General features: G+C 38.7%; 2 protein-coding genes across 4 annotated transcripts in view; one reads left to right on the top strand and one right to left on the bottom strand.

The window, feature by feature from the left end:
* SNX21 (sorting nexin family member 21) overlaps positions 1 to 26,468 on the bottom strand; it is a 58,339-nt gene extending 31,871 nt beyond the window's left edge. Inside the window, exons 1-2 of one of the 3 annotated variants that reach the window (XM_072403787.1) lie at positions 26,372 to 26,468; positions 16,915 to 17,009 (exon numbers count right to left, since the gene is read on the bottom strand). The gene's annotated coding sequence lies outside the window, so the exon portion shown is untranslated. Of the gene's footprint in view, positions 1 to 10,309; positions 10,431 to 16,914; positions 17,010 to 26,371 lie in introns of those variants that run through there. The other 2 variants (XM_072403785.1, XM_072403788.1) reach the window with 2 other exon arrangements.
* On the top strand, positions 15,998 to 20,073 carry TNNC2 (troponin C2, fast skeletal type). Its single transcript, XM_072403790.1, has 6 exons — positions 15,998 to 16,136; positions 16,540 to 16,594; positions 17,800 to 17,943; positions 18,639 to 18,753; positions 18,881 to 19,017; positions 19,757 to 20,073. The coding sequence occupies exons 1-6, from the start codon at positions 16,128 to 16,130 to the stop codon at positions 19,786 to 19,788; spliced, it is 492 nt and encodes a 163-aa protein (XP_072259891.1). The 5' UTR covers positions 15,998 to 16,127; the 3' UTR covers positions 19,789 to 20,073.
* Positions 26,469 to 26,770: the final 302 nt, after the last annotated feature.

Raw genomic sequence — 26,770 nt, 5'->3', positions numbered from 1 at the left:
ATATATATATATATATATATATATAATAGTTTACATTGTGGCTTAATGACACTAAATATCACATAAAGTGAAATTTTTATGATCACTATGATCACTTCATCACAAGCATGTGCAAGACATTTAACAATTGTTCAGTTCAAAATAGTTCTCTTTCCAATGCTGGTTAGTGTAATAACTAAAAACCAACCAGAATCCATCTTGTTCTGTTTGGATGTTAGCACAGTGACTTGGTTGGTACATGAAAAGTACGGGACATGTAAGACGAGCAATTTCAATCTTCATCCATTACCATTTCTGTTCCTGAATGTATGATTTTGGTGTTTGTGATGCACAAGGTATAAATGTGGGCAATGATATTGATGCTTAATCTGTGTAAGGTTTGTTACTGGGGTGAGGCTGGAACTATGGAATGAGCAGCCCACGCTACAGATGAAGATATTATTGTGCAATGTATAGGGCAGGATTGACATAGCTGACATGGTGAGTGTAAGCTTAGAACATGACAAGCCTGTGGCAGAACAGATGTATATGGGATAAGGTGATACAGTTGTCTGTGTTTCGGTGTGTTTACAGTCCTATTCATGAGGCTTATGAGGTCATTGAGAAACATAGGCCTTTGCTTTCTTAGCAACAGGTGGACTCGGGAAGGGGGGACATAAGGAGAGGGTGGAATGGGGTAAAAAATGGGCATGAGGATATTAAATATCTGTTTTAAATATGGGTTGGGACATAGGGGGACATCTTATATGGAAAGTATGCGGACAAAAATACTTTAAGAACAGGTTTCAGCATATTGATAGGTCTTGCGTTCCAGTATAAGTGGCTAAATAGGTTTCTAATAGTTTTCCAGGACACCCCATGGCTATATTATGAGAACGGCGTTGATTGGATATTACATGTTACACACACATTACGTGATACTACTTTTATTTTAGTGTGAACTACCAATCCTCCAGAGAACTTTGGCTACAATAATCTAAAAACAATACAATACCCTATTACAATATATTGCATTATAGCGTATGTAAGCATGTTTACAATAGTAAGCAAATAGAGGGTGGGGGGTGGATTTAAAAGGAGCTTGTATTGAAAGAAATATGGGTGATATAATTGCTGATCTTCTGACATTCCTGTGTGCCTGGTTATTCCTGGCTTTGTTTATTGAGTCATTAATGCAGAACAAGTAAAATGAATTCTCATTGAATTAAATGGCCAGGCAACGTACATTTTTAGACTCAGTGATCAGGAATGGCCTCTAGATATCCTTTAGGGTATCATCTCCTCAGCTAGATAATATGCATACGTGATGGTACGGTGTGTTTATGAAGGATTACGATAAGCAGGTTGGAATTGCACACTTGTGAATTTTAGGGATTATTGATTTCTGCGTAAGGGAAAGTTCAATGAGATGCTGAGAGATACATGTGAATGCTTTGTGAGAAGCTGATGGTTCCGTGTGAAGGTTCTGGGAGATATCATCTTCCATTTAGACATGTTCACGCTTTCCAAGTAGCACAGCTGCGCTTTACAGGCTCTCCCTATCCTGCCACATTCCACAGGGACCTCTGCCAAGGCAATGACACAAAGATAATCATAGAGCCAAGACGATGCTTCAAAACGGAGCTTTTCAGCTCTAATCTTTCCTCACCACTTTAGGTCAATCCTCACCACTTTCTGGGGTGCCATTAACCACACATGAGCTCTCCGCGACACTTCAGATCTTTCCTCCCTACTTCTAATCTCTCAATGATATTTTTGAGAACCCGTTAACCACATCATCAAGGCTTTTCTCACCATTTCAAATTTCTTCTCACCACTTTATGTCCCTTCCAGTCATACTAGATTTCCCTCAAAAGGTCTAATTTCTCTAATTTTTTGTTTCTAATTCCCTTGTTTCTGGTTTGGTCTTTCACACTGTGAAAAGCTTTACAGGTTTGACCAACAATGAAGTAATGTGACTGGAATATTTGTTTAGGGCCTTATACTGCAGAGCTGTTGTCCACAAAACATTACCTTCAAAACCAATCACTATTTTCTCCATACAAAAGGAAATCTTACATTCAAAATACATTTGAAAAAGGTTCTCAGCTATATTAGAACAACATTTTTAGGTAGAGGAAATGTTCCTGTGCATTGCATACAGTCATATGATCAATTTTTGATGGAAAGGTGGACAAGGTAAAAAAAAATGCCCATTTGACACTCCTATACATCCCCCACCTCCTAGATTGTAAGCTCTTCTCCTCCTGTGGCATTGTTTCTATCTGTCATTTGCCACCCATATTTATTGTACAATTGCTGTGTAATATGTTGGCAATAAATCAATTCTTTGTAATAATAATAATTGACAGAAGAAGACCTAAAAGGTCCAGCTCTTCAGCTTCACATCTGATGGGTTGCTGTAGGTATCCGCATGTCACTTTACATAGTGAGAAACATTTACCAAGTCTCCTTCCATAGAACATATCAGTTTCTGGACGGCTTTAAAGTTCCTCCCCTGTGAGCTGTATGTAGTTCTTTGCTTCAGATAAAAGCCCCCAATGTAGTTATTTTAGGAGATGTGGATTTATCCCAGTCATCTGTTAGGAATTGTCTTAGCTGTCACATATTCAGAAAAGGATTTCTCTCTTTTTATTGTATGTGAGCTGCTCAACAAGACTCACATATATGTGACCTCCTAATGAACTGGGAAGCACAACTCATCTGTGTAAGGTGAACATCATGCTGCAGGCATGTATCAAATTTGGAAAGTCCAATCTAAAAGGACCCGGGGTTTCTGATCTGACAGAGCTGTGTTTTTATTGAAAATTCCGAGAGATGTGCCTAATGGTAGCTGATTGTTAGGAAGCCCCCACTGATTGTCATTCCCCTGTTGGAGCAGGAGGATTTGTGTATTATTATTTTTAAACAGGATTTATATAGGGCCAACATATTACGCAGCGCTTTATGGGTGTTGCATGGCAGGCAAAGTACAGTGGCGTCCTATCTGGCAAAGAACAGATTCCAGATTCCTGATCAAAGTTGGATCAATGAATCATTCGAACATCAAGCAGGATATGGGATTGGCAGCCCTTAGCTACATACACATGCTACATGATTAGCAACCGAGACAAACAGTCAGGATCTTTTCAGATGAAAATCTTGCATGTGTATAGCAGTCTCCTGACATTATTCACCAACATATCCTGGTGGAGCCAACATAACTGCTATGCTTTTCTATGGAGGAGGACACAACAAAGGTGCCCCTCACTCATCCTTGCCCCTTCACTCTCTATAGAATAGAGCAGCCTTCTCCTGTAACTGGAAATGATACAGAAGATAATTTCCAGTAACAGAAATCTGACGTCTGTACAGGGCTTTATAGCTGGATATATACAGGCCACATTCTTATAAAGGCTGCACATAAGTGGACAATAGTAACTTTGAGTTCACCTTTGTTCTGCTTGATGAATATTGGTTGAGTAGTTTGAACAATAAACCAAAGCGTGGTCATCTTCAGGTTGTGACAATTATGATGTGATTGATGGGTATAGATTACTGATATATGTTACCGAGCACCTGGGCTGCAGAAGATTTGATAAATTGCTCAGATCACCGTGAAGCTTCCCCGACATCTTTCAGTATTGATCAGATCCTATATGTGCAGTGCGACTGCAGTAACATTGTTACTGTGCGGTGGAGATTTGTAAAGTAACGTAAGGTCATGTATAAGGAACTCCAAAAAACAACGGCATGGAGGAACAATCCATTGGGCAACTGGTTTTATTGTTCCTGCCCTTATAATAGATGCCAGTAGCCTTTGCTTTGTTTATCATACCTTCCATCCCTTTTTATAGCAGCAAACATAATGCCCCAATGTTTGTAAAAGAGTGCACTTTAAGAAGAGTTTCACCTAATTCAGGCCAATGTTTTCATTAGGTTTCACATACCTGCTATGAGCAAACCATATTGTGTCAGCAGTCATTCTTTAAATCAGCGGTTGTCAACCTTTCAGGCTTTACGGACCAACATTTTCTCGCAGACCATCAGAGGTCCATGGACCACTGGTTGGTGACCACTGCTTTAAATCAAAAGCCACTCAAACTGAATATAAAACAAATGAAACTACCCTGCAAAAGTAAAACGAGGACCACAGAGGGCCATAGGAACCACAGGGGGACTTGAGATGAACGGAACAGCCGGGGCCAGGGACCACACAAAAGCATCCGCACAATTTTGCCCAACCAATAGCATCAACCCATCATTATTCTGTTTCTTGATCCAAGTTCCACCTTTAGCCCTGTCAATGCCACAAATACCTACTTTGGGACCTATACAAGACCAGAGCATTTTATTACTGCTGCAGAGAGACTTTGTGAGCTAACCTTCTTCCATTTAATTTGTCTTTGCTTCCATTTGCATTCTAACAGCAATATGATCGTCTCTGTGTGAAATAGTGGGATCAGCGTAGTGCTTTGATGTAGATATGTTTGTGCAGGACAGGAGGGGAACAGGAGTTTGGGGTGAAGGGAAGGCTGCATCTCATGTCTGTCACTTCTATTCCTAGTGTGGAACAGCTGCTTTTTACACAAGCCTGAAGGAGAACAGGTGTCTGCTTCTTCTCCTATTTATAACTATGAAGAGGCTAGTCTTAAGTCTATTAACCTATGTACTGTCATTAGAGCCCACAGTGCACAGTTTAGAGGATATTCCGGATGGAAGACTCATGCTAAGAGGTCTTTATGACCATTTGTCACCACTAATAATCTTTAGGATGTCCATAGAAGGGGAGATATTCTTTTTACCAAAATGCATATATATTCAATACTAGTCTATCCTTTAAACAATTTAAACATTACTTATCAATAGAAATTCAATCTGTAGTAAAGTGGAACTCCAGCCAAACATAACAATATTAAAAAATTAACAGCCCAATAAGTTTCCCCTGCATTCTTGTTTCCCCATGCAGTATTTCCCTCTGACACTAGATGTCATCAGTCTGATGGCTAGCTTCCTCTGAGCCCAGGTCCTCCTGAACCTGCCAGAGAATGTGAAGAATATAAACTTCACTCTTTGTAACTCTGCTTTCTCTTACTATCAGCATGCTACTTATAAGCACATTGGCTATTTGTACTCCTCAAACATTCCAACTCTGCCACACAGTCACTGCAGATAACAGGTAAAACCCAGATAGTTTTTTGTATGCTTGCAGTTTAGAAAAAAGTATTGTCATAAGTCATGTATGAAGAATTGCATTCATTACCCAATTAGGAGTTGAACTTCAGGTCAGATGTATGATTGGCCCACCTGTTGTCACCCATAGCGTTATGATGGTCTCCCTGACACTGTTACACTGTATATGGTATATACCTCACTACAATATAACCCAGCCTCTACGTGAGCAGACAATAGAAAGAATAAATATATAACTAAACATCCAATACATTGCATTTACCAGAGCTTGGATGTGGTGCCTGCACTTTTATAGCAAGTGAAGAAAATACCTGATTGTCTGTACTTGTCACTTACTGTGAGATGGAAGGAAGAACATTGTATGTTTAGTTTGTAATAGAGGAGAACATCACTAGGCATATTGAGGTCCAGTCTAGTTGGCAATCATGGCTTCTTCTATAGATCTGTACATAGATATAGGAATGTGCAGTTTCCAGGATTAGCTAACAAAGAGGGAAAGCAAATGCAACCACCACATCCAAGAAAAGGAAAGCTGCAATATTTTACAATTTTGTGTTAGACACACATTCTTCATTCTGACCACCCCTGGCTCACCAAACACCGGCCAGCAGTTTCTCAAGACTCTATATGATCACTAATTTTCCAAAAGTTGGTTTTTGCATTCAGCTTTGTACAAGCACAATTGTACATTTCTGGAGATTGGCTGAGGCATGTGTAATAAATCTCGGGAGGTGGGGGAACTCAACCTTGAGGCCAATACCAGCACAGACTTTTTGTCTGCCTACAGACATAAGTGCGGTGTCAGCCATGCAACCAGGGACAATCAATTTGGGGACATGAGCCATGTGACCACAGACATTCAGCTCCGCCAAGCCTTTGACATCAGTGGAGAGAATGAGCATGGTCATAGCTGATGCCAATCAATACCTGCACACTGCACTTTTGTAGATAGTAGAAAATTAGACTGCCCAATGCCCCACAATACACAGAAAACAGTTGTGCTTTTGAAAGCACAGGGCACAGAAATGCTTTGCAGTCGGCAGGCAAGGTGCTTTAAGGGAGTCATTAAAAACAAATAGTAACCCAGCTCACCATTTCATGCGACCAGGCACTATTGCAACACATTAGAAGAATCCCAGCATCACACTAGGAAAAATACTGGGGTCAGCATGGCTCTGTGATTTTTTTTAGTGAGAGAATGTGAAGTTAATTTTACTCTAAATTAAGAAGTACCATTTATATTAAATGATCTACCTTGACACATAACATGTTCTTTTTTCCCGGTTTACACTTAAAAGCATGTGCACAAATATTGTTCAAAAGTCTTCTCCCTTCAAACAAGAAATTATTCTGCCCCCTTGTGGACATATGTAGCACTTACAAGTCACTAGAGAATACAATGTGAATCCCTTGTCAAAAATCTTCTCCCTTCAGACAAGAAATTATCCTGCCCCCTTGTGGACATGTGTAGTATTTACAAGTCACTAGAAAATGCAATGTGAATCCCTTGTCATAAGTCTTCTCTTCAGACAAGAAATTATCCTGCCCCCTTGTGGACATGTGTGGTATTTACAAGTCACTAGAAAATGCAATGTGAATCACTTGTCAAAAGTCTTCTCCCTTCAGACAAGAACTTATCCTGCCCCTTGTGGACATGTGTGGTATTTACAAGTCACTAGAAAATGCAATGTGAATCCCTTGTCAAAAGTCTTCGCTCTTCAGACAAGAAATTATCCTGCCCCCTTGTGGACATATGTAGTATTTACAAGTCACTAGAGAATGCAATGTGAATCCCTTGTCAAAAGTCTTCTCCCTTCAGACAAGAACTTATCCTGCCCCCTTGTGGACATGTGTGGTATTTAAAAGTCGCTAGAGAATGCAATGTGAATCCCTTGTCGCCACTTTGTGGGTAAAAGGTGAATTGCAGACTAGGCTAATGGTACTATGTTACTACTACTACTACTAATATTATTAAAATTACTAATATTATTATAATTTTTATTTAAAAGGTTGAAAGTTACAGTATTTCCTTAAAAAATCATATTTTCACCCTGCAATATATAGATTAGCACAGACATTTTTTTAACATGCACCAATCCAACTTTCTAATGTTTGTTTTAAAAAGGTTCCCCTTTCAGAGTACTTTTTCAGGTCTACAGAGCGCTGACAAGGAGCGCCCACTAAAAGTTTGAATTAGAGCTTACAATATTTATTAGAACAAACAGAATATTCATTGGCTACATCTGGAAAACAATTGCTATTTTTTAGCATCTGATGGTTCTGAAGATGTCTAGTTGGCACGGAATAAAATTGGACAATCGTCTTTTAACTAATAATATCCCAAGATTTAATCTTAAATAATTTTGACAGAAATTGTTTACAAACAGTAATCAGTTTCTAGAAAAACAGCCCCTTGTTATCTTTCTACATGACCTGACTACAGTGCATAGTGCTTGTCCCCTGAGCTCCAACAGGGAGTCAGAGAACATCACAACCAGCAGAGGACCACAGGGGTTCACAATACCATTTCCAGAGCCCCCGTCCCACCGGATTTGCACCAATTTTCTACAATTAAAGCTTGTGATGTGGGTATATGATCACACCATAGGTGAACCAGTTTCTGCAACATTCTGCAAATATGTCCAGTTTATGCCAAGAACATGGCCTGAATTACAAGTAGTCCCCGGGTTACATACGAGATAGGGACTGTAAGTTTGTTCTTAAGTTGAATTTGTATGTAAATCGGAACAGGTGCATTATTTTAATGCAATTAGGACAGATGTTTGTCTCAACATATTATTAGGTAGCATGGTGTCAGTTACTGTATTAAATCCGTACTGTGAGGATTACAGCATCACACACACAAAAAAAACGTCATGGATATACCATTAACTTTTGGGGCAAATTGTGCTTTGATATGCAAAAAGAAACAACTGCAGAGTTTATTTTGGTAATTAAAGAGTTACAAGAGGTTGCTCAGCTGTGTTTAGCAAAGGATTACTTCTGCAAGTCATGCAAACCACCCCCTTATAAAGCCTGAGTCCTGCACACAAGCCAGCAGGGAAGCCCTGTTCGTATTCAGGAGTTGTCTGTAGGTCGGATGTCCTTAACTCGGGGACTACCTGTAATCTTATTCATTTGAATTATATCTACAATAACTGTAGTAGTAGCAAGGACCATGCTGCTATCCTCCATGGTGGTATCACTCAGAACTCAAGAACACCCATAGATATTAAAAATACAGTGTCCCAACTCCTCCAACCGGCCACCAACCCAACCAGGAGCTTGCTCCTAATGGGACTAGAGAAATGGATCATTTATATCACTCACTCCCCTCCATACATTGTGTGCTGACAAATCGGGTAGCCAGCACTGTCACATGAGAAGGGGGTTAAATGGAACCTGAGTATATGCAGATGGTGGGGCAAGCATTCAAGTTGGCCTGTTGCTTTGCCCATCATGGGTCAAGCAAGGGTTCACTTTAGGTCTTTAGATGTCTAGGAACCGTCATATGCATGCATTTCATATACAATTTCTGTATACATTCTGGGCTGACTGGTGTACTCCAAAGTGACATTTCCTAGTCATTCACCATCAGAAGTCTGTTCCAGGTGTTTCTGTTCAATACATAAACATGTCTACCATATAAACAATGAACAGTGATGGAGTCTTCATAGCAGTGAGCAGCTTTGCTTCCACTTAGCTACCATCTGTCCCTCATTTTGCACAGTCCTTCTTTTGACACCAAATCTTCATCCTTCCTTAGTTGTTCATCTTTTTTTTTTTTTTACCCCCGAGGAACCCTTGAAATCATTTTCAGGTCTTGGAGAACCCCTGCTAGAACCAATTTATTGGAGTACATGTGGAAAAAAAGCATCCTAAACTGGTGATCAGTGGAAAGAATGCCACCTACAGTAGTGGTAGGGAATACCACCCTAATAGACACCTAAAAAATCATTCTTGGTTGCAGCTAGCTCTACCAACTGGTTTAAGACCCAGAACTATGCAGGGTCATCATATTGGAGGTCAATCAGCCACAGCTGGGGGTCCACATAACCCGTTAAGAATTAAGCCATTGGGAATGGCTGCTTTACTTGATTGCTTTGTAATTTTAGATATACTGACAGCTTTCTGTCTCATATAGCCCAGTTTGTAAAATAATGTATTTGTGGCTGGTGTGCTGCGGCACACTGTATATATGCGTTGGGGCGCAATTACCAATAGGATTGATTTAAAAAAGGAATATAGACTGTTCAAATAGCAAAGTGAATTATCACCTTGCAAGGATATTACAGTTAAAGAGAAACTAAACTAAAAACTGCCAAAAAAAAAAGTCCCGCAGGGCAGTCTGATCCATCCAGGGGTGTCTTGCATGATGTCAGGGGTGTCCCGAACGCCACCATCTTCGTCTCCTCTTCCAGGTCCTTCATCCTACGTCACCTGACCCGGGAACGAGATCGGGTGTAGTAGGATGCAAAAACAAATTTGCCAATCTCACTGCGCATGCGTGAGAACAGCAATTTTTTTTTTCCCCACAAAAAGGTTTTTTCTGCGGATGCCTGAGATGCTGGGGCATGTGCAGAAGGAGCACCTAAAAGCCTCCCAGGATGCCTAACGTAGGTATCCCGGGAGGCTTTGCGCTCCAATTCATTCTCAATTGCCTAGGCTATCGAAAATTAGGGGGCGGTGCTCCAGCCTTTTTTTTATTTAAAGAGAATAGGTACGCTTTAACTTAGTAAATGAGATCAAGCTCTGCTGACTACATCCATTCAAAAATGTGCAAGGCAGAATCCCATTTTTTTAGATTTCCTCGCACATGATTGGGTCACTTTCTTTGCAAAGTGAACTACTGCCACATTCACCGCGCTATGATATTCATCTTGGTAGGAGAACAGCTTATATTGCATTAGTAAATCCACCCCAATGAAGAACAATGACAAAACACAGATTGCGGTGTGAACGAAATATACCCCCTGAGAAAGCAAATTAATTTACTTATTATACTGGCGCCCCCTACAGGCTTCATCCAGCAATGGCTTTAAATTCCACTATTAGATTGCAAATATCAGTGACACAGCAAAAACATGTTTGCTTAATTAAATAATAAAACAAATAGGATAAAAATCATGACTCTTACCCGCATCTATTCACATCAATGGTTATTTGTGGATAATTTGAAATAGGAAACGGCAAGTGCTCATGACATCTCATAATTTTTCAGTAAGCATGTGATTGTCGTTTGGGCAGCCAAAGTAAAGTTGCACGCTCATCTCATTCCTGGCCTGGCTTGTACACAGACTTGTTTACAACTGTGGGAATTGCTGACATATCAGTAACAATGTCCGCACCAATGGAATTCACATTTATTATGAGGCAGAAATGACATAATCCTGATCATATCAGCATGGGGCTGGACTGCAATGCTGGGATTTGTAGCTCTACACCAATTGGCGAACAAAAAATTGCCAGATTATCAGTAAAAAGCTAAAAAAATGTTATATATATATATATATGACACATGTTTAGTGGCTAGCACACTGGCCATTGCAAGCGCTGGGTCCTAGGTTGGAATCTCAGGCAGGATACTATCTGCCTGGAGTTTGTATGTTCTCTTCATGTGTGCAGGTAGGTTAGGGTAGGTTTCCAACCCAAAAGTGGGCTTAGACTGTGTTAGAGATGTAGACATTAGAGAACCCCTCTGGGGTATAGTAAGTGACATGACTATGAAGTCTAAACATGGCTACATAATATGTTGGTGCTATATAAGTTCATAACAATAGTTTCAGCAATACCTTCAAAGCTTTTGATTTCCATAAAATGAACTGGAGATTCAATTTGTTGATTGTTGCAAAAGTTCCAGCATTTCCAGGCAAACAGTTTCATCTATCTATCTATCTATCTATCTATCTACGTATCTATCTGTGACATTTCATAGATTAGCCACCAGAGGGAGTGTTGAGACAAGGAACCAGCCACACAGAGAGTGCATTGTTTTTTCTAAGTGTTGGCTGCTCATCATATGTAGCTACCGGTAGGCCCATAGTAATGAATTAAAACAGCTGTCCCTGACACTGTGGCCTGTGCTAAAACAGAACCGCTAAGTGACTAAACCGCAATTCACCAAAAAGTGAGCTAATAAAAAAAAAAAGACGATCTGGTGCAAATAGTTCACCCATCTGCCATGCCCAAGCATGCCAAGCAAATATCACTATGCCCATGTGCGTCATAGATATAATCATAAATTATACATTAAGCTGATCATTTTATGTGTTAATCTATCACAAGGATGAGTGACACAACCCCTCTATGACATCTCTACTTACTTGGACCACTAATCCTTAATATTGTGCAAAAACTGATTGGTTAAACCCACAAAGGTTTTCAAAATTAACTTTATCTTTATTATGGTTTTCCAAAATAATACATTTAGTGGATTAGAGGTTGGACAAAAAGTTAGGTAAAGAATATTATTTTTGAATATTATTTGGTTCGTTCACACCCACGGTGGGAACTGCCATTCGTGCGCAGCTCGGCCACCCAATTTTAAAAAGATCCCTATTCATTCTTTATGGGCTCCAGTGGGTAAGAAGAGGAATAATGAAGAGTTTTAGTGGGGTAGACGCGGTAACCACATTGCTTGATTACTTTTACTGGTAATGGTAACATGTTCCCCCAGAACTAACATCTCCTCTCTGAACATATTTCTTTTTTTGAACATATTCAAAACTATAATACTACCTTTCAGGAAGGCTGATGGGATCATGGAGGGCAGATCAGACACCCAACCCCTCCTCCCTGCACTGAAATGCTCTAAACTAATGTAAAACGCAAAAGTAAATTTCAATGTATGTAATTGGTATTTTGGAAAATATTAAGACATGGCAATTATCTAAAATCCACAGTGCTTTATCAAAACTATTCAGTTAGGGTTTTCATCTCTATTAAGGCCCAATTAGATCCTTAAGGTGATTTAAAACGTATTAAGGCAGCCAACTGAAAATTAATGTGGTGCCAACACACTCCAAGGTGCTGAAATGTTTTCGTTTTATGTAGTGCTGAATTTGGTAGAGGGGGAAGGGGGTGAGTTTAAGTATCTAACTACCCACCCCAGTGAAAGTAGGGAGTTGTGCGGTATGAATTATAATAACATTTTAATAAAAATATTCATTGTAACTTGATTAACCAAGTTACCAAGTTCAATTCGTAGGAATGTGGTCTCAAATAATTGATATTGAACAGGGTTACTTCTTGTCTAATTTTTTCCATTTTTTGTAATACAGCGCACCACAATACATCAGTGTGCTTTGCTTTACTACAAGGTGTATTGCCTTAGTGTATTGGGTACTGGAGGTAGCGGTATTGGGTACTGGAGGTAGCAGTATTGTATGTGTAACACACGCACATCATTAAGATTTTAACGTAAAATTAGGTCCTTAATGGTAACATTTCAAAACTGCCCATCTGACATACATCTAAGAATTTGTATTCACTGGTCATATCTGTCACACATGACATTCCTGAAGAAGTAGGATAAATACTTACATTTGCATGTTCCATCAACCTCTGATGCAGTGTACTCTGTTGCTGGAAACAATTTTTCGAGATCATTTACAATGACGATAGAACGAACAAGTGCTGGGGTCTGATTCATGAAACCTCTCCAAGACTGGGAAGAATAGACTATCATGGAAGCACCTTGGTGATCCAGCAAACCTGGAATTAATTTGAAGGTTTGCTGAATAACCAAGGTTCTCCCATATTAGTCTATCTTCCCCAGTCTTGGGGAGCTTTATTAAATCAGGCCCGTTGTACTAGTTCTATGGTGAAGGGAGGGGGGAGGATGAGAGAAAGGCACCCCAATGCGTCCTCTTCCATGGGAAATCTTAGTGGTCAACTCCCGTTTTTTTCTTTTAGTGATCCACCACAGCAGATCGCGTGTTGGGGGACTGCTGTACACATGCTAAATATTTGCCCAGGACTGTCACGATCATTTATCTCTGCCAAGATTTATCTAGCATGTGTACATAGCTTTATAAAGCCATAAACCCAACATGGACAGGCTACCATCATAAAGACCCTGTATGGTGCAGAGCCAGCGACTCAAGTGCGGAAATCTCTTGGGTGGAATCTCCAAAGGATGTAATAAATGTTAGGGTGATTAACTTACCATCTGCCATAAACTGAAATATAATGGATAAGGCTATGTATACAATTACCCTTCAGAGCGCCTTTTTGTTCTATGAATAGAGGAATGGAGAGAACCCCACTGTGCCCTCCTCCAAGTATAGTGGTCGTCCTCACTCAATCAATGTTGGGAGACTGCTATACACATGCTAGATTTTCACTCAAGATGATCACGATTGTTTGTCCCAGGCAACAATCATCTAGCATGTGTACATCTAGCATGTGGACAGTCATCTAGCATGTGGATTGACCCTTTAAATGCCCCCCATTTCATTTCAGTCGCTATCCTGCATCTGCAATTGATGCCTAGTTTTCTTAAATGTGAAATTCTTTAGTCTTTATTTCTTGTTTACAGGAGCAGAAAAAATGCATATATGCAAATACATGCAAACATGTAAATGAATTCTTCATTTTAGCATAGGAATCAATTTACTCTGATTGCAGATTAGGGAATGACATCAAGGTGGCTCAGATTCTCACCACTAAATCAAGGATTCATTAAGTATTTTGCTTTCAGCTGCAGTTTTTATCACTTTTAGGTAATTAGGGCACAACATTACTTTTACACGTGGGAGCCACAGCTGTATTCTGCTGTTTATGTTGTATATCTCAAACAACCAATCGTGTGAAGGCAAAATGGAATATAATGGAGCTTCTTCATGGGATTTCAGATGAATACTTTTTTCATATATACATTTATAAACATAAAACTTTTTTAGCTATATGGAATACAGACAGCTATTTTATTATGTAGAACTTTTTTTGGCTGTCTGTGTTCCATTGTGGAGATTTCCCTCCATGTTCTGTAGACACAGCAGATAGTTAAAGAAAAAGTTTCCAAGGCCAAGTACAACTTAGCAGTTTGGCTGTCAGTTTTGCATTTAATGATTATCCAAATGATGATTAAATAATTATACAATTAGACGTTGCTCGGTCAAAAGTCCGGCATGACACATGTGCTAAGCGTAGAACATTCTGCCCTTCCAATCATACATCGCTTATGTTCATTACAATGAGATGTTGGGTGAACCACAGGACAGATAGGAGCTGGTGACTGGACTATAAAAAAATAGACCATAATGTTGGTTGTGTATGATCGGTCGACTGGTAAAGTCATTTTAGAATAATTTCATATCCAATCATTCTGCTGGGTCATTTATCAGATCAGAAATGAAAAACTGACCTGTGTGTCTAAGGAAGCCCAACAGGGGATCTCCCCTGGTCACTAGACCAAAAACAGAGAAACAACTGACCAAGATATTAACCCTTCCCCACGCTGAAACAAGAAAATAACTATAGACAGGGCGGGGTAAAGGGGTTGGCAGTTGAAATTACTGCCTTGGGTGGTTCACCATCAGAGGTACAAAAATTGCGGGACCTGCAAATTAGTTCACTGCTCATGTGAAAGGGAGAAGAACCTTTTATTTGTGGAACATGTCCCAGCACTGGTTTTAGAAACACTTAGGGGCTTATATTAAAGTACAGATAGCACTTTCCTTTGATATTCTGCACTTAGTGTGGCCCACCCCATTCATAAAAATTGTGCCATGTTTTTTAGGCAACTCAGCCCCACACAGTGCTCTATATCATAAATAGTATAATAATGAATCTGACGTTTACATACACCTAGTAGAAGGTGTTGGTGTAGCTTAAAAATGATTGGCTGAAAAGAATCCATTTTAATGAGAATTTCATTGTTATTTGAGGTCAAGTTGAAGAGATTTTTCCTCACTTGCAATGACAATGTTCTTCAGAGACCCAAAAAATAGATGAAATCAGCATTAGGGACACAGACAGCTATGAAAAGTTGATAGGGGGTTCTAACCTTCCCGTACTCTCCCATACTTTGTTTTATTGCTGTCTGGGTATCTATTGCAGATTGCTCTTCACTTATTGTCCTGGTGACAACTTTATTACCAGGACAGGATGAAAGGAGAAATCTCCCCAATTAAGTCTTGGACAGCAGAAGTTCTAATTCTTTCCCACCATGTAAAGCACTAAAATATTTTTTTATGTTATTACATTTCAATGATTCAGCAGATGGAACTGGGCCAGACTGCAGAATCTGCAAATTCTATATGTATAAGACATACTCCACAAAACTTTTTTGCATACAAAATGTAATTTATTCTATAGACTCCTTCACGCCAGTTTTTGTGTCTATTGGCATAGGTAGGAGAATGGTAAGGTTTTGGGGAATAGCAATGGATTTTGGTTAGCCGTACAACCTCAAAAGGGTACTGGGGGGCATTTTTGATATTCAAATAAATTTCTGCTAAAATCTGATTGATATGTATTGGTGTGCTGCAATAATCTAGGTAAAAGGTCAGAATGTGGGATTTTGCTCATTTATTGTGCAGGAATCCAGCAGTGTATGACATAATATTTGAATGTGCTACATTTAGGTCAAATGAATGGGTATAGGAGGCAAATAAAAAAAACACAAATTGCAATTGGAAATTATACAGAGAGCAGCTATAGCAAAACATAATGGACATTGGTTATTCTGTCTATTTCAGGGAAACTTGCTCTGTCTGCAGAGAGTATATTTAGTAATTTGGCAGCTACAGATCATCTCCATCTCCGCCAGCCTTAGGGGTTCATATGTAAGGAGGTAACCCAATCTCCTTCTGAGCTCCACTCCCTATAAGGAGCCTTGAAGTGTCTGCTAATTATACCAGCTCTTATCTTCTGGACACCTGCAGCAACCTCTTGGGGTTCAGTCATCCGTGGACATAGTGCTGTGACGAAGCCCTGTGTCCCGAGGCACCATGCCGCAGGTCAGTCTGCGTTATAGAGGTGTCCATAACAAAAGTTCCTTATCCACCAATTATCCAGTCTTCTATTTTCTTCTGCAATTTTTTTTTTTGGTTATTTTTAATGAAAAGTGTACTCATGTCTGGGGCAACGGGTGGGCTTTTTGGAACTTTACATCTCAGACTCCACAGAAGATATTTGTTTGTGCCCCCAACTCTTGTGGATACACTTTCCTACCTGATGCTTTTGTTTTCCTGGCTGGAGGAATACCTAGGGCTTTTCACCCTGCAAAAAGCGGGCAGGCATTGCTTCTTGCTGATTTTGAAGGATTTACTAAAAAGTCTAGTAGTTTATTAAGGGTTAGGTCTTTTCATACGATGAGGTAATGGATTATGGATCAATAACAAGCGTATCTTTGGTTTGCAGCCTACAGACCAGCAGATGGACGCGAGGTCCTTCCTCAGCGAGGAAATGATCGCTGGTAAGTCCCTCTACACTTATGCTTTTTAGTCTGTGGTTGATCAGGGGTGCTCAACTCTTTCTTGATATCAATCAATTTAATGTCTTTACCAAAGTGGCAAATAACAAAGTTTTATGTTGCATTTTTCTGATCTAGGCTTGGCATGTTAGATTGTACTTATCATATTGTGTATCTGATTTGGGGTGTGAATAAAGGCATCAGACTTAGTTACAAATTTTTTTTTAATGTTATGCAATATGCAACATCTAAAGATGCTTTAATCTATTTTATAATTTTAAGAGTAAGAAAAAGTTAGCGTTAAAAAGTCTTAGTTAACTTACCAGCAGCGTACAGAAATGTTGTTTCCTGATTTCTGACTTTTGCTAACAAAAGTGATCACCAATATTTCGGGGACCCCGACTGTCTCCCATCTCCTCTTAAAAGATAAAGGAAAAGATTTGGCTTAACAAATAAATAAACATGCAGTGTAAAGTAGCTTTATCATAAAGAGGCTGAAAACAGCTCTATTAGCAGTGATAGTAGGTTATATGTACAATATATTAGTACTGCAGTTTTGGTTTCCCTACCCTACACTTATATATCTAATAATTATAAGGGGATTTAAGTACAGCTTAAAGGTAGGCCATGAAAATTCAATAGAAGGGCCAGATATGGAATAACACCACTTACCTAAATTCGTAACTGTGCTTTAGCCAACACTAGCAGCTTGTCAAAAGGTAAATATTAAATTTGCCATTGCTGATTCTATATTGACCTATTGACTTAAAATAAGTATGAAAGATCAAGCGTTATACCTTTGTACTTTTATGACTTCTTTGGCTACCTATTTGTTTCAGGTTCTAAATTCATAGAGGGCCAACAAGTCAGAAATGGCTGCCATGTTCCTCTTATTTTTTTTTATCAAATATTGTTTGGAATCTACATATAAATAGCATTAAACATGGTGAAAATGATGTGCAGAGATGAGTAGGGGCAATTGTAAGGAATGGTGACTGTAAGGACAAAAAATCTCACAGTCAATCTCATCTTTCAGGATCAATGATATATTAAATAAAATGAGAAGCAGAATTTAGAAATTTTAGAAAATAAAAACATAGCACAAAGGACAATTGGTTTATGTGCAGTGAATATTGAATAGTCAAGTTGGAGACATAAGATGTCTTTGTGACTAAGAAAATCTAAATACTTTCTTTTCTTTGTTATAGAGTTCAAGGCCGCGTTTGACATGTTTGACACCGATGGTGGCGGTGACATCAGCACCAAGGAGTTGGGTACTGTCATGAGGATGCTCGGACAGAACCCAACCAAAGAAGAGTTGGATGCCATCATTGAGGAAGTAGATGAAGATGGTGAGTTTATGATAGGGCATTGATGGTCTTGTATATTACCTTGAATACCTGGTAACCAGAAGTTTGGCAGATTTTGCTATACATACTAATGACATACTTTGAACAAAACCAAACGCTGGCACATCGGCCAGTTTTTTTGAGTCACTTGATTGACAACATCAAAAAGATGAGGCCTGAACATAGTGACATACCTAGCTACATACATAAGCTTTGCATTGCCCAAATGGCTTTTTAACAGATCATGGATGGATGTTCATGTCAAACACAGCATTTCCATGCAAACACAGGGCTGTTAAACCCAATAGGTTTTTGAATGAAAAACTCATCGATTGACAGCAAAAAGGCTGTGACTGACCTGAAAGAAAGAAACTGAAATGTAAAATAGGTCAAACGCAGCCCCTGAACTGTCATCCACACTGCTCCATTAAATTTAATAGGAACCTGCGGAATGCACATTTGGTGTGCATATTAAACATATCACCATAGTGGAGTCACCTTGAAAAGACTTTTTACAGACCCTTACCTGGTTTCCTTACAGTCCATGTCTAGTACAGTAGGTCATAAACATGGTACAGACAAAACCAGTGGCACTTTAGAAGTAAAAGATGACCTGTTTCCTTGGGTATGTGATAAATGTATAAAAATGTACTATGTACTGGGCCAAGAAATATGCTAACACCTATGAAATCTTGCAGGCAGCGGTACCATCGACTTTGAAGAGTTCTTGGTCATGATGGTGCGCCAGATGAAAGAGGATGCGCAAGGAAAAAGTGAAGAGGAGTTGGCTGAATGCTTCCGCATCTTTGACAAGTAAGTGACGGCTTCATAGGTAAATTTTTGATCCATTAACAAGCATTGACACAGATACTTGTGTTAATTTACGTGCACTTATAGCATCCCTGGACCCTAGTTAAGGATGTCTGTTACTTTCTATTAGGAATGCTGATGGCTACATTGATAGTGATGAATTGGCTGAGATCCTGCGCTCTTCAGGAGAGAGTATTACAGATGAAGAGATTGATGAGCTCATGAGGGACGGAGACAAAAACAATGATGGAAAGATTGACTTTGATGGTGAGTTTTGTATTTTGCATGTTGTAAAACATGTCCCCTCCCCCCACCTTGAGATGGACAGGCACCACCTCCTGCTTGAAAGGATCAGATGACATTGGCCTTGTTCCACAATAGAACCTAGCACTCATATGTATGGGCCATGGTATATTTGTGTCCCTTTGCCCTTTTTGGTTCCACTGCTACTCAATATGTTTGGTGAAGAAACTCATTGAAAGTTTGCCAAGCTGCCATAGTGAAGTAAGGCTCTCAAAAACCAATGCTGGGTTATATCAACTATGTAATATAGACATGCACAATGGATACAAACTTGATAGATTGCTTAGATTTGTCCTATCTTACATAGTGCTGGTACATTTTGCAAAGTGCAGGGGATCCTACATTGTCCTGAAATCTGTTAGCAGTTTAGACTTCTGGTAATTGGAAAGCCAATTAGTGACCGGTTCCAGGTTCCACAGTTGATGAGAGATCATACGGGTGGGCAATAAATAAATTATTATCTGTTTATTCAAAATTTTTGATAAAGTCTATTGGTTGGTCTTGTACAGCTTCTTCAACAGATTTTTAGTAGCTAGTGGGGGTGCAAATAGAGACATCAGAGGTCTGCCTAAAAAAATAGGCAAGTGCTGGTATGACACATTATTAACTTAAACTTTTCAGAGATGAGTCAGATATAAATTTTCTTCTGTTTCCATTATGGATCTTACACATTCTATAACATGTTTGCTTTATTTCTCCACAGAGTTCCTCAAGATGATGGAAGGTGTACAATAAGCTGTAGGACATTCCTGTGGAGCGTCGTGACGCCAGCCTGTACATTAAATTGCGTCTTACACTTTCTGCTGGATAGAGTACTCCCCCCTGCTCTGTCTTGCACCTCCCAGAATCCTCTCTGTCCGTGCTCTACTCTACAAGCAATACCTACATTTTTTTGCCTGCGGAGATTCTTCTCTTCTTTCCATGTTCACCCCAGATGCTCTTCTCTCTATTCTTTATTTCTTCAACTTTCAGATGTTATTTATAAAACTGAAAAAATCATTAAAAGTCTTAGTGAACCTTTCCAAGCTTTTAGCTGCATTCAAAACCCATGAGATTAAAAGTATGTTGTGGAATGATGCCTCTTCTGGTAATGACAGGCATTATACACTTTCATTTTCTTTCTGCAGTAATTTAGAACAATCCGATAAAAATATTGAAATAATATTTCTAAAAAAAAGTTCAAATGGTTTGTGTGTTATTGACTAAAACTGAACTGTATAAAGCGGCTGTAACCGTCAATGAATAATGTCATCACAGTAGGAGCTGTGCTAATGTATATATTACAAATCAGAGCCAGTGAATTAGGATGGGTTGTGAGGGCATTGAGCACGTGTTGTGCCAGTGTTGAATTCACACACATATATACCAATAAATAATGCAAATTTCATATTTAAAATAGAGAAGGAACGATACAGCTGTGACACAATCTAGTCTGTACAACTGTATCTATTGTGGGGTCTTTTTAATAATTTTTTTTACGTAATATTAAACAATGTGTGAATCTTTAGAGAGAGTTGTTTGTCCCTTGGAAAAAGGATTCATTACCAGACCCCCTCCTTCTAACCATGTACTGTGTGATATTATTGATCAATTAGACCATCAATTAGATAAAATTTTGAATTGATTAAAAATTGATCAATATATTAATTATTTTTTTATTCATTTTTGGGTAAAATGTCATCAGACAATCTGGATTTTTTGTTTTTTTTTACCAATCAATGTTTTACTTTAATAATGGTATGGAGTGTACTTTGAATACCCGTAGTTAATCGCAAATCATCCATTTATACATATCAATTTTAATATTGAAAATACCATAGAGAGAGAAAATTGTGAATGCCAAACATTAGCTATGGTTGTATGTGCAATGTTTAGGTGTTTGATCTATTTCAATACAAAGGTCAATTATCATGACACACCTCTAATCTATGATCTTGGGCAGGACCACCATCAGAAGTTTCTAGAATTCCCCTCTCTAATTGCCAAAATCTAGTATTGTAGATCAGGGTCTGGTACAAAAGTACCCATTACCATCCCGTCTTCCTGATAGCAGCCCTATGTGACAACATAGACAACACAATAACACAGACACTACATTATGAATAAATATCAAGCAGCTTTTTATGAGCTGATACATATATTATTTCATGAATATTGCAAAGCACCAAGGAACATAAGGGTTTGATCCACCATCGCTGTTTAATAGAACAGCCTCTTGAAGAAAATGTCTGTAAAATGAGGATTTGAGATAAGAAGAAGAGAAAGAAGCTTAGTTTCTTTCATCTCAAGCTATAAAAAAAAGATGGTTTAAAAAAGATTAATTCTTCTTCAAGGTAAGACTGTTATCTGACATTACCAGGCAGACAGCTTCATAAAGAACATTGATAACTCATTTACTCAGCAGGATTGCCATTTTACCTATAAAGCTCCTTTAGGTGTTTTCAGTTGCAGGTTTAGACGGCAGAGCCCCTGCTGCAGAGCTACTAGTACGGCCAGTGTGTCCTAATAATGGATTGAGTCCTGTGGATACACAGGAGCCACAAGCACTAGGGATCCTGTGCCTACTGATAAAGGTTACTAGTTATTCATTCAATCACTACCTAACTCAATTTATTATTATGTTTTTTTTGTAACTCTGTGCAGTTATAAGATTCTTTAACATTTATGTATGCGAGTAAGGTTGACATTGTAATCATCAATGATACAAATGACCAATATATTTATATTGATATACAAGGATATACTTTTACAATGTACAAAGAAACTCTCATAAGTAGAAACAGATAAGAAGACAGATAGATAGAAAGAAAGAGTAGTGTTAGAAAGAAAGAAAGAAAAAGAAAAGTATTTTTACTCTTGCTGGAATCCTGTTTCAGTTCTCATACTGTAACATAACCACCACTATTGGGTAAGACAGGCACATCCGTATTCTAAGAACCATGAATATAATAACCTATGTCTCAAAGCATAATAAAAGATGGCAAGTGGTTCCACACTGACCAACACTTGACCCCCCTACCAACAGAGGAAATATCAGTTTGGATCAACTGGCCCTATAAATAAAGGCTATGCATTCCATCACATCAGATCCTATTTCTGAGCAATCGTCATGTATTCTATATTATAAAAATATAGGCACAACCTACTTCCCAACTGTCCAGGTTCACAAACCCTCAAAGCAATGGTGTCAGGGAAATGAGAATAGTTTAACCTCTATGCTGATGTGGTTAGACAGACAGGGGAGAGATCTGCGTAGATTGAGGCCAGCAGGGCTTAACATTGTTCCAAGTTTAGATTTGGAAGTATTAGGAGGTATGAGTAATGGATGTGGTATTTCTTTTTGATGATATCTATGATACATAATTCTTCTTATAGTAAGACAAGCCTTAAAGCAGAACCAAAGTCCACTTAATAACAAGTGTGCACAGGCAGGTTCTTTTTTTTATATATATATATATATATAACAGAAGAGGCTGTAAAATCTCTTTTGATAAAAATAAGATAATGCCCTGTCAGCTTTTTTGTCTTAAAATATTCGCCAACATATAGCGAATGATTTTTAAGAAATCTTTTCAAGGTTTGTTGGATTATCCAAGTTCTCCCATAATTGTCTACACCTTCTCCAGTCTTGGAGAGCTTTAATAAATCAGGTGGATTGTGTCATTGAAGCAGTTTATTTTGGAAGTTAAATCTGCCCAAATGTGCAAATATACTGTGCAAACTATGGCAAAAACCTCCTGGGAGACTCAAAGCAGAAGCATTTTCCCATGTTTCATTTCACTCTAATGCTAACAATGTAAAAACAAAATCATCCTTGCCTTAATTCAATGTTCATTATTAATATTATTATTATTTATAATAATATTAATTAACAGTATTAATATAGTGCCAGCATATTATGCAGCTTTGAACAATAAATAGAGTACAAGAACTTTTGTGAGGAAAGAAGGTGCGCCATTGTAGGTGGTAAAGGTAAAAGTAGCTCTTTTATTATTTAAGGCACACATTTTCAGCCCATTGTAAGTAGAAATGGAGCCATGTTTTGTCATAATATTCTAAGGAAGCTTTGGATCATTAATATGAAGGGAAAATCCTACAAAGAGGAGTTGCTAAGGACACCAAATGCTATGTGTCTACATACTCCAGAGGAGGAAATTCAACTTTATGGCCAGCAGAAACATGTTGCCCCCAGAAACAGCAACCCCACCTTAACCAAAATGCAACGCTTGCACATAGCAGTTCCCAATCTCATTAGGTTGAAGAGAAGCGGTTTTGCTCCAGTGACTGTCCGGTCCTGTATTATATTCCATGTTTAACACTCAGGCTCAATGTCATTAATTAAAACAAACAATTAGGATTGGCAGATAAAAGTCTGTGACCCCTAAGTAATAAAACGTGTGGGAGTGGGATCTCAGAGTTACACAGAGAACTGTTGAGACTTAACTAATATTCACAACAGTTTCTGGCCCTGTTCCACATCCAGGGTCTACTTTTGGCACCTTAACCTTACCTAATAAATCTGCTGCTGTGACCATTTGCCAAAACAGGAAAAAACATTATTGTTCCAGAGGTTAACCTTTCACCAGAATGACGTCAGAGGGACACATTTCTGAACTAAATAAAGGCATCACATTGCACATGAAAGAAAATTCTGTTCCATTTGTTCCATTACAATCTGCTTGCTTGCAAACATAAATGTACCTGTGGAATAGGGCTCAAACTGGATACAATTGTAAAGCAAGCAGAGACATTTGTAAATGGACGTGTTTTAAAAACCGCTACATTTTGGATGCGTTGACATTATTTTTCGGAGTCAGTCAAAAAGAAATTGTTTAATATGTTCAAGAATACATCCAAACACACAATAATAAGCAATAATTTGAAATGTGTTTTTTCTGATATAAGTACTTAGACAACCAAAAAAGCAAGCCCACAATTTTAGCTCATGGTCAGGAAATGCTGTCTGTTTTTGTACCGTGTTTGTGATTGTTTTGCAGAAATCAGAGAGCTGCAAAGCTCACACCTCCTAAATCCATTGCAACCTTTCAGCAATGTGTTGTTTTGAGGCTCAGCTTTGGGAATAATAGCTAAATATACATTTTTTTGTCTTGTTGGACCTCCCTGCAGACTCCCTGTCAATAGACAATGGTATCTGGTCCTGGACCAGCTTTGATTGGGCAAAAGTGGATTAGCAGCCCCCTGATTAAGGCAATGTACACACGTGCAAATAATTGTCGTTGGAAAGGATCTTTCACAATCCTTTCCAACCACAAATGACTGCACGATGCATGAACGAGCACTGCACATACAGCACCGTTCTGCTCTATGGAGAGCGGAGGGGGAGAATGACGGAGGGGCACCCCGCTGCGCTCTCTCCCTTTTCACTTCCATTATGATAGTTCATCATCCATTGTCCGTGGATCCACCAGGATGACAACGAGCACTGTACACACACAAGATTCTTGTCCGATATCCAGTGAATGATAAACAAACAAACATTGTACACACAATGCCATTTGCTCTGTTGAGAGGAGAGGGGAGAGGATGAGCAAGTATCACACTGATGTGCTCTCCTTTATAAGATGAATGACATTGGGGATCCACTGTGCACATGTGAGATTTTCACCCGATACGAGCATGACCATTTGTTTTGCGCTACTACTATCTGATGTGTATATGTAGCTTAAGCCACTTCTGCGATCTTTCCTCCTTTAAGCAGTGAAAAGTAATATTCACTTGTAGTGCTGCCCCTTCCGCTCACCATCAGAGTGCAAGGGACCACAGAAAGGAGATATCAAAACGTACTAAGGTCCCTATCCTACCTATTTTAAAAAAATATAGACAGGGCTGATTCATATTAGTTTCATTATGCACACAGGGCCTTTATTTAGCAGCACAGCATGGCACAAAGCAGAATTTGCAATGCCATGTGCTGTGGTTGGTTGTACTGTACAGTATGAATGTACTCCTAATATTTCTAAAAGCACCAAACTGAAAATTGCATAAAGAATCTTTATATTATGTATTTACAAGCCTTAACTTTATATTTGCCTGGTGTCATAAGTTTATTGTATGCACCATAAGCAAAACACTCCATTGATTTATATTGCAAACTGGGAAATCTGATCCATTAGCTTAGTTCATTAACATATTACTGCTAGAAACACCTGTTCATTGAGATGAAATCATTAGACCCCAATGACCTACTTTAAAAAGAAGGCAGCTATAAATGTAACTATGATTGACAAGTGACAGCATTATATGCGTCCTGTGTGTCATGTACTGTACATATTGAGGACACAAGGTGCCACGATGGTAATGTCATTGTAATTAACAATGTGGATGTCAGATGTCATTATAATTAACATTTTCACAACTGTTTATATAGACACTGCTTCATGGGATTGAATGACAGTGTCTCCTATTACACATAACTGGAAACAAACACAGCAATATACACCTCCTGCCTCAGCTGGAACCCTGGTGGGCAGTTCAAGGCAGGTGTCGGTCTAAATTAGCCCCTTTAAGAGAGCGTTGGTAATATCCTCCCAACACAGCGTCAATTATTAATATCCTCTTGTTGCACAATGAACCATTTAATTCTATACCTTTTTTTTAATATTGCAAGTGTATTTTTCAAGCATAGTATTTGTCAGCAGAAAATAAAATTGACAGTCTAAAATTTGCCATGTAAGGACTACTCTCCATTTCAAAATGCTTTCAATGTGTTTTTAGAAGCATCTAAAATACACTGCAAAAGCTTACTATTCAAAGTAATTTCCATAGAAGCTCCAGCTTTGCTTCTGTTTCAACACAGCATGCTGCTTTGCCCTGTGTCGAAGCCTCATGTACTCCTGAAACCAAGTGTTGCCATGCTATGCAGTTTAAAGCTTTTTTAAAGCCATTGAAGACAAGGCTTTAGACATTTGCATGATCACTTATCAATATTACCCTGGTATCGATCATTTGCCTGGATCATCACTACTTGATATCAAATCCAATACAGATCAGAACTATACCACCAGTTCAATAGAAAACTATGAGGCTATCGGTCACCCACTGCTCTACCACACACTCCCCACACTGCTACCAACACTTGATTGTTAATAAATGTTCTTATCAAATATTGATCTAGAATACAATCATTAGAGCCAGTGTCCCTGATTTAATAAAGCTCTCCAAGGCTGGAGAGAATGGCTGCCCCAGGTACAACAATATGTAAAAGATACGTTTGTTTCTTAAAACACCAAAACCCAACCCCCGTTCAGAAACATCCAACTTCCCACGTCCTGCGAAATGTTAAGCCCATAAAATATACCTGAATCCGTTGTCATGTGATCTCCAGTATATCTCCAATCATATGTTGAACACTTAGATTTGTAGGGCTTTTGTATTTATTTGATAAGACACATTTTATCTGCCATCTGCAAATGTGAAGATCAGAACAATTTCCTCTTTCATTATTCTTAGAACAATAAAAGAGGAAATAGTTTTGATCTTCGCAGCAAATGCAAAGGTTTTAGGAGCAACTAAGTGAACATAAGTAATGAGATATATTGCAGATTGAATATAAACTGAAACAGAAACTGAATATAATATGGATGAAATGGCTAACAGGACATATATATTTAATTCTAAATTTTAGCATTATTTGACAAATTTTTGTGGTTTGTGCCAAAGTCCACAAAACCAGTTGGAACGGATCTGGTCCAGGATT

This window comes from Pyxicephalus adspersus, chromosome 3 (assembly GCF_032062135.1).
Source record: "Pyxicephalus adspersus chromosome 3, UCB_Pads_2.0, whole genome shotgun sequence".
In the NCBI taxonomy this organism is placed as follows: domain Eukaryota; kingdom Metazoa; phylum Chordata; class Amphibia; order Anura; family Pyxicephalidae; genus Pyxicephalus; species Pyxicephalus adspersus.
This window is presented reverse-complemented; position numbering and strand designations above follow the sequence as displayed.

Coding starts and splice junctions, on each gene's coding strand:
- TNNC2 (XM_072403790.1), top strand. Junction 16,595..17,799: donor CAGCGAGGAAATGATCGCTG/GTAAGTCCCTCT, acceptor TCTTTGTTATAG/AGTTCAAGGCCGCGTTTGAC. Junction 18,754..18,880: donor TGCTTCCGCATCTTTGACAA/GTAAGTGACGGC, acceptor ACTTTCTATTAG/GAATGCTGATGGCTACATTG.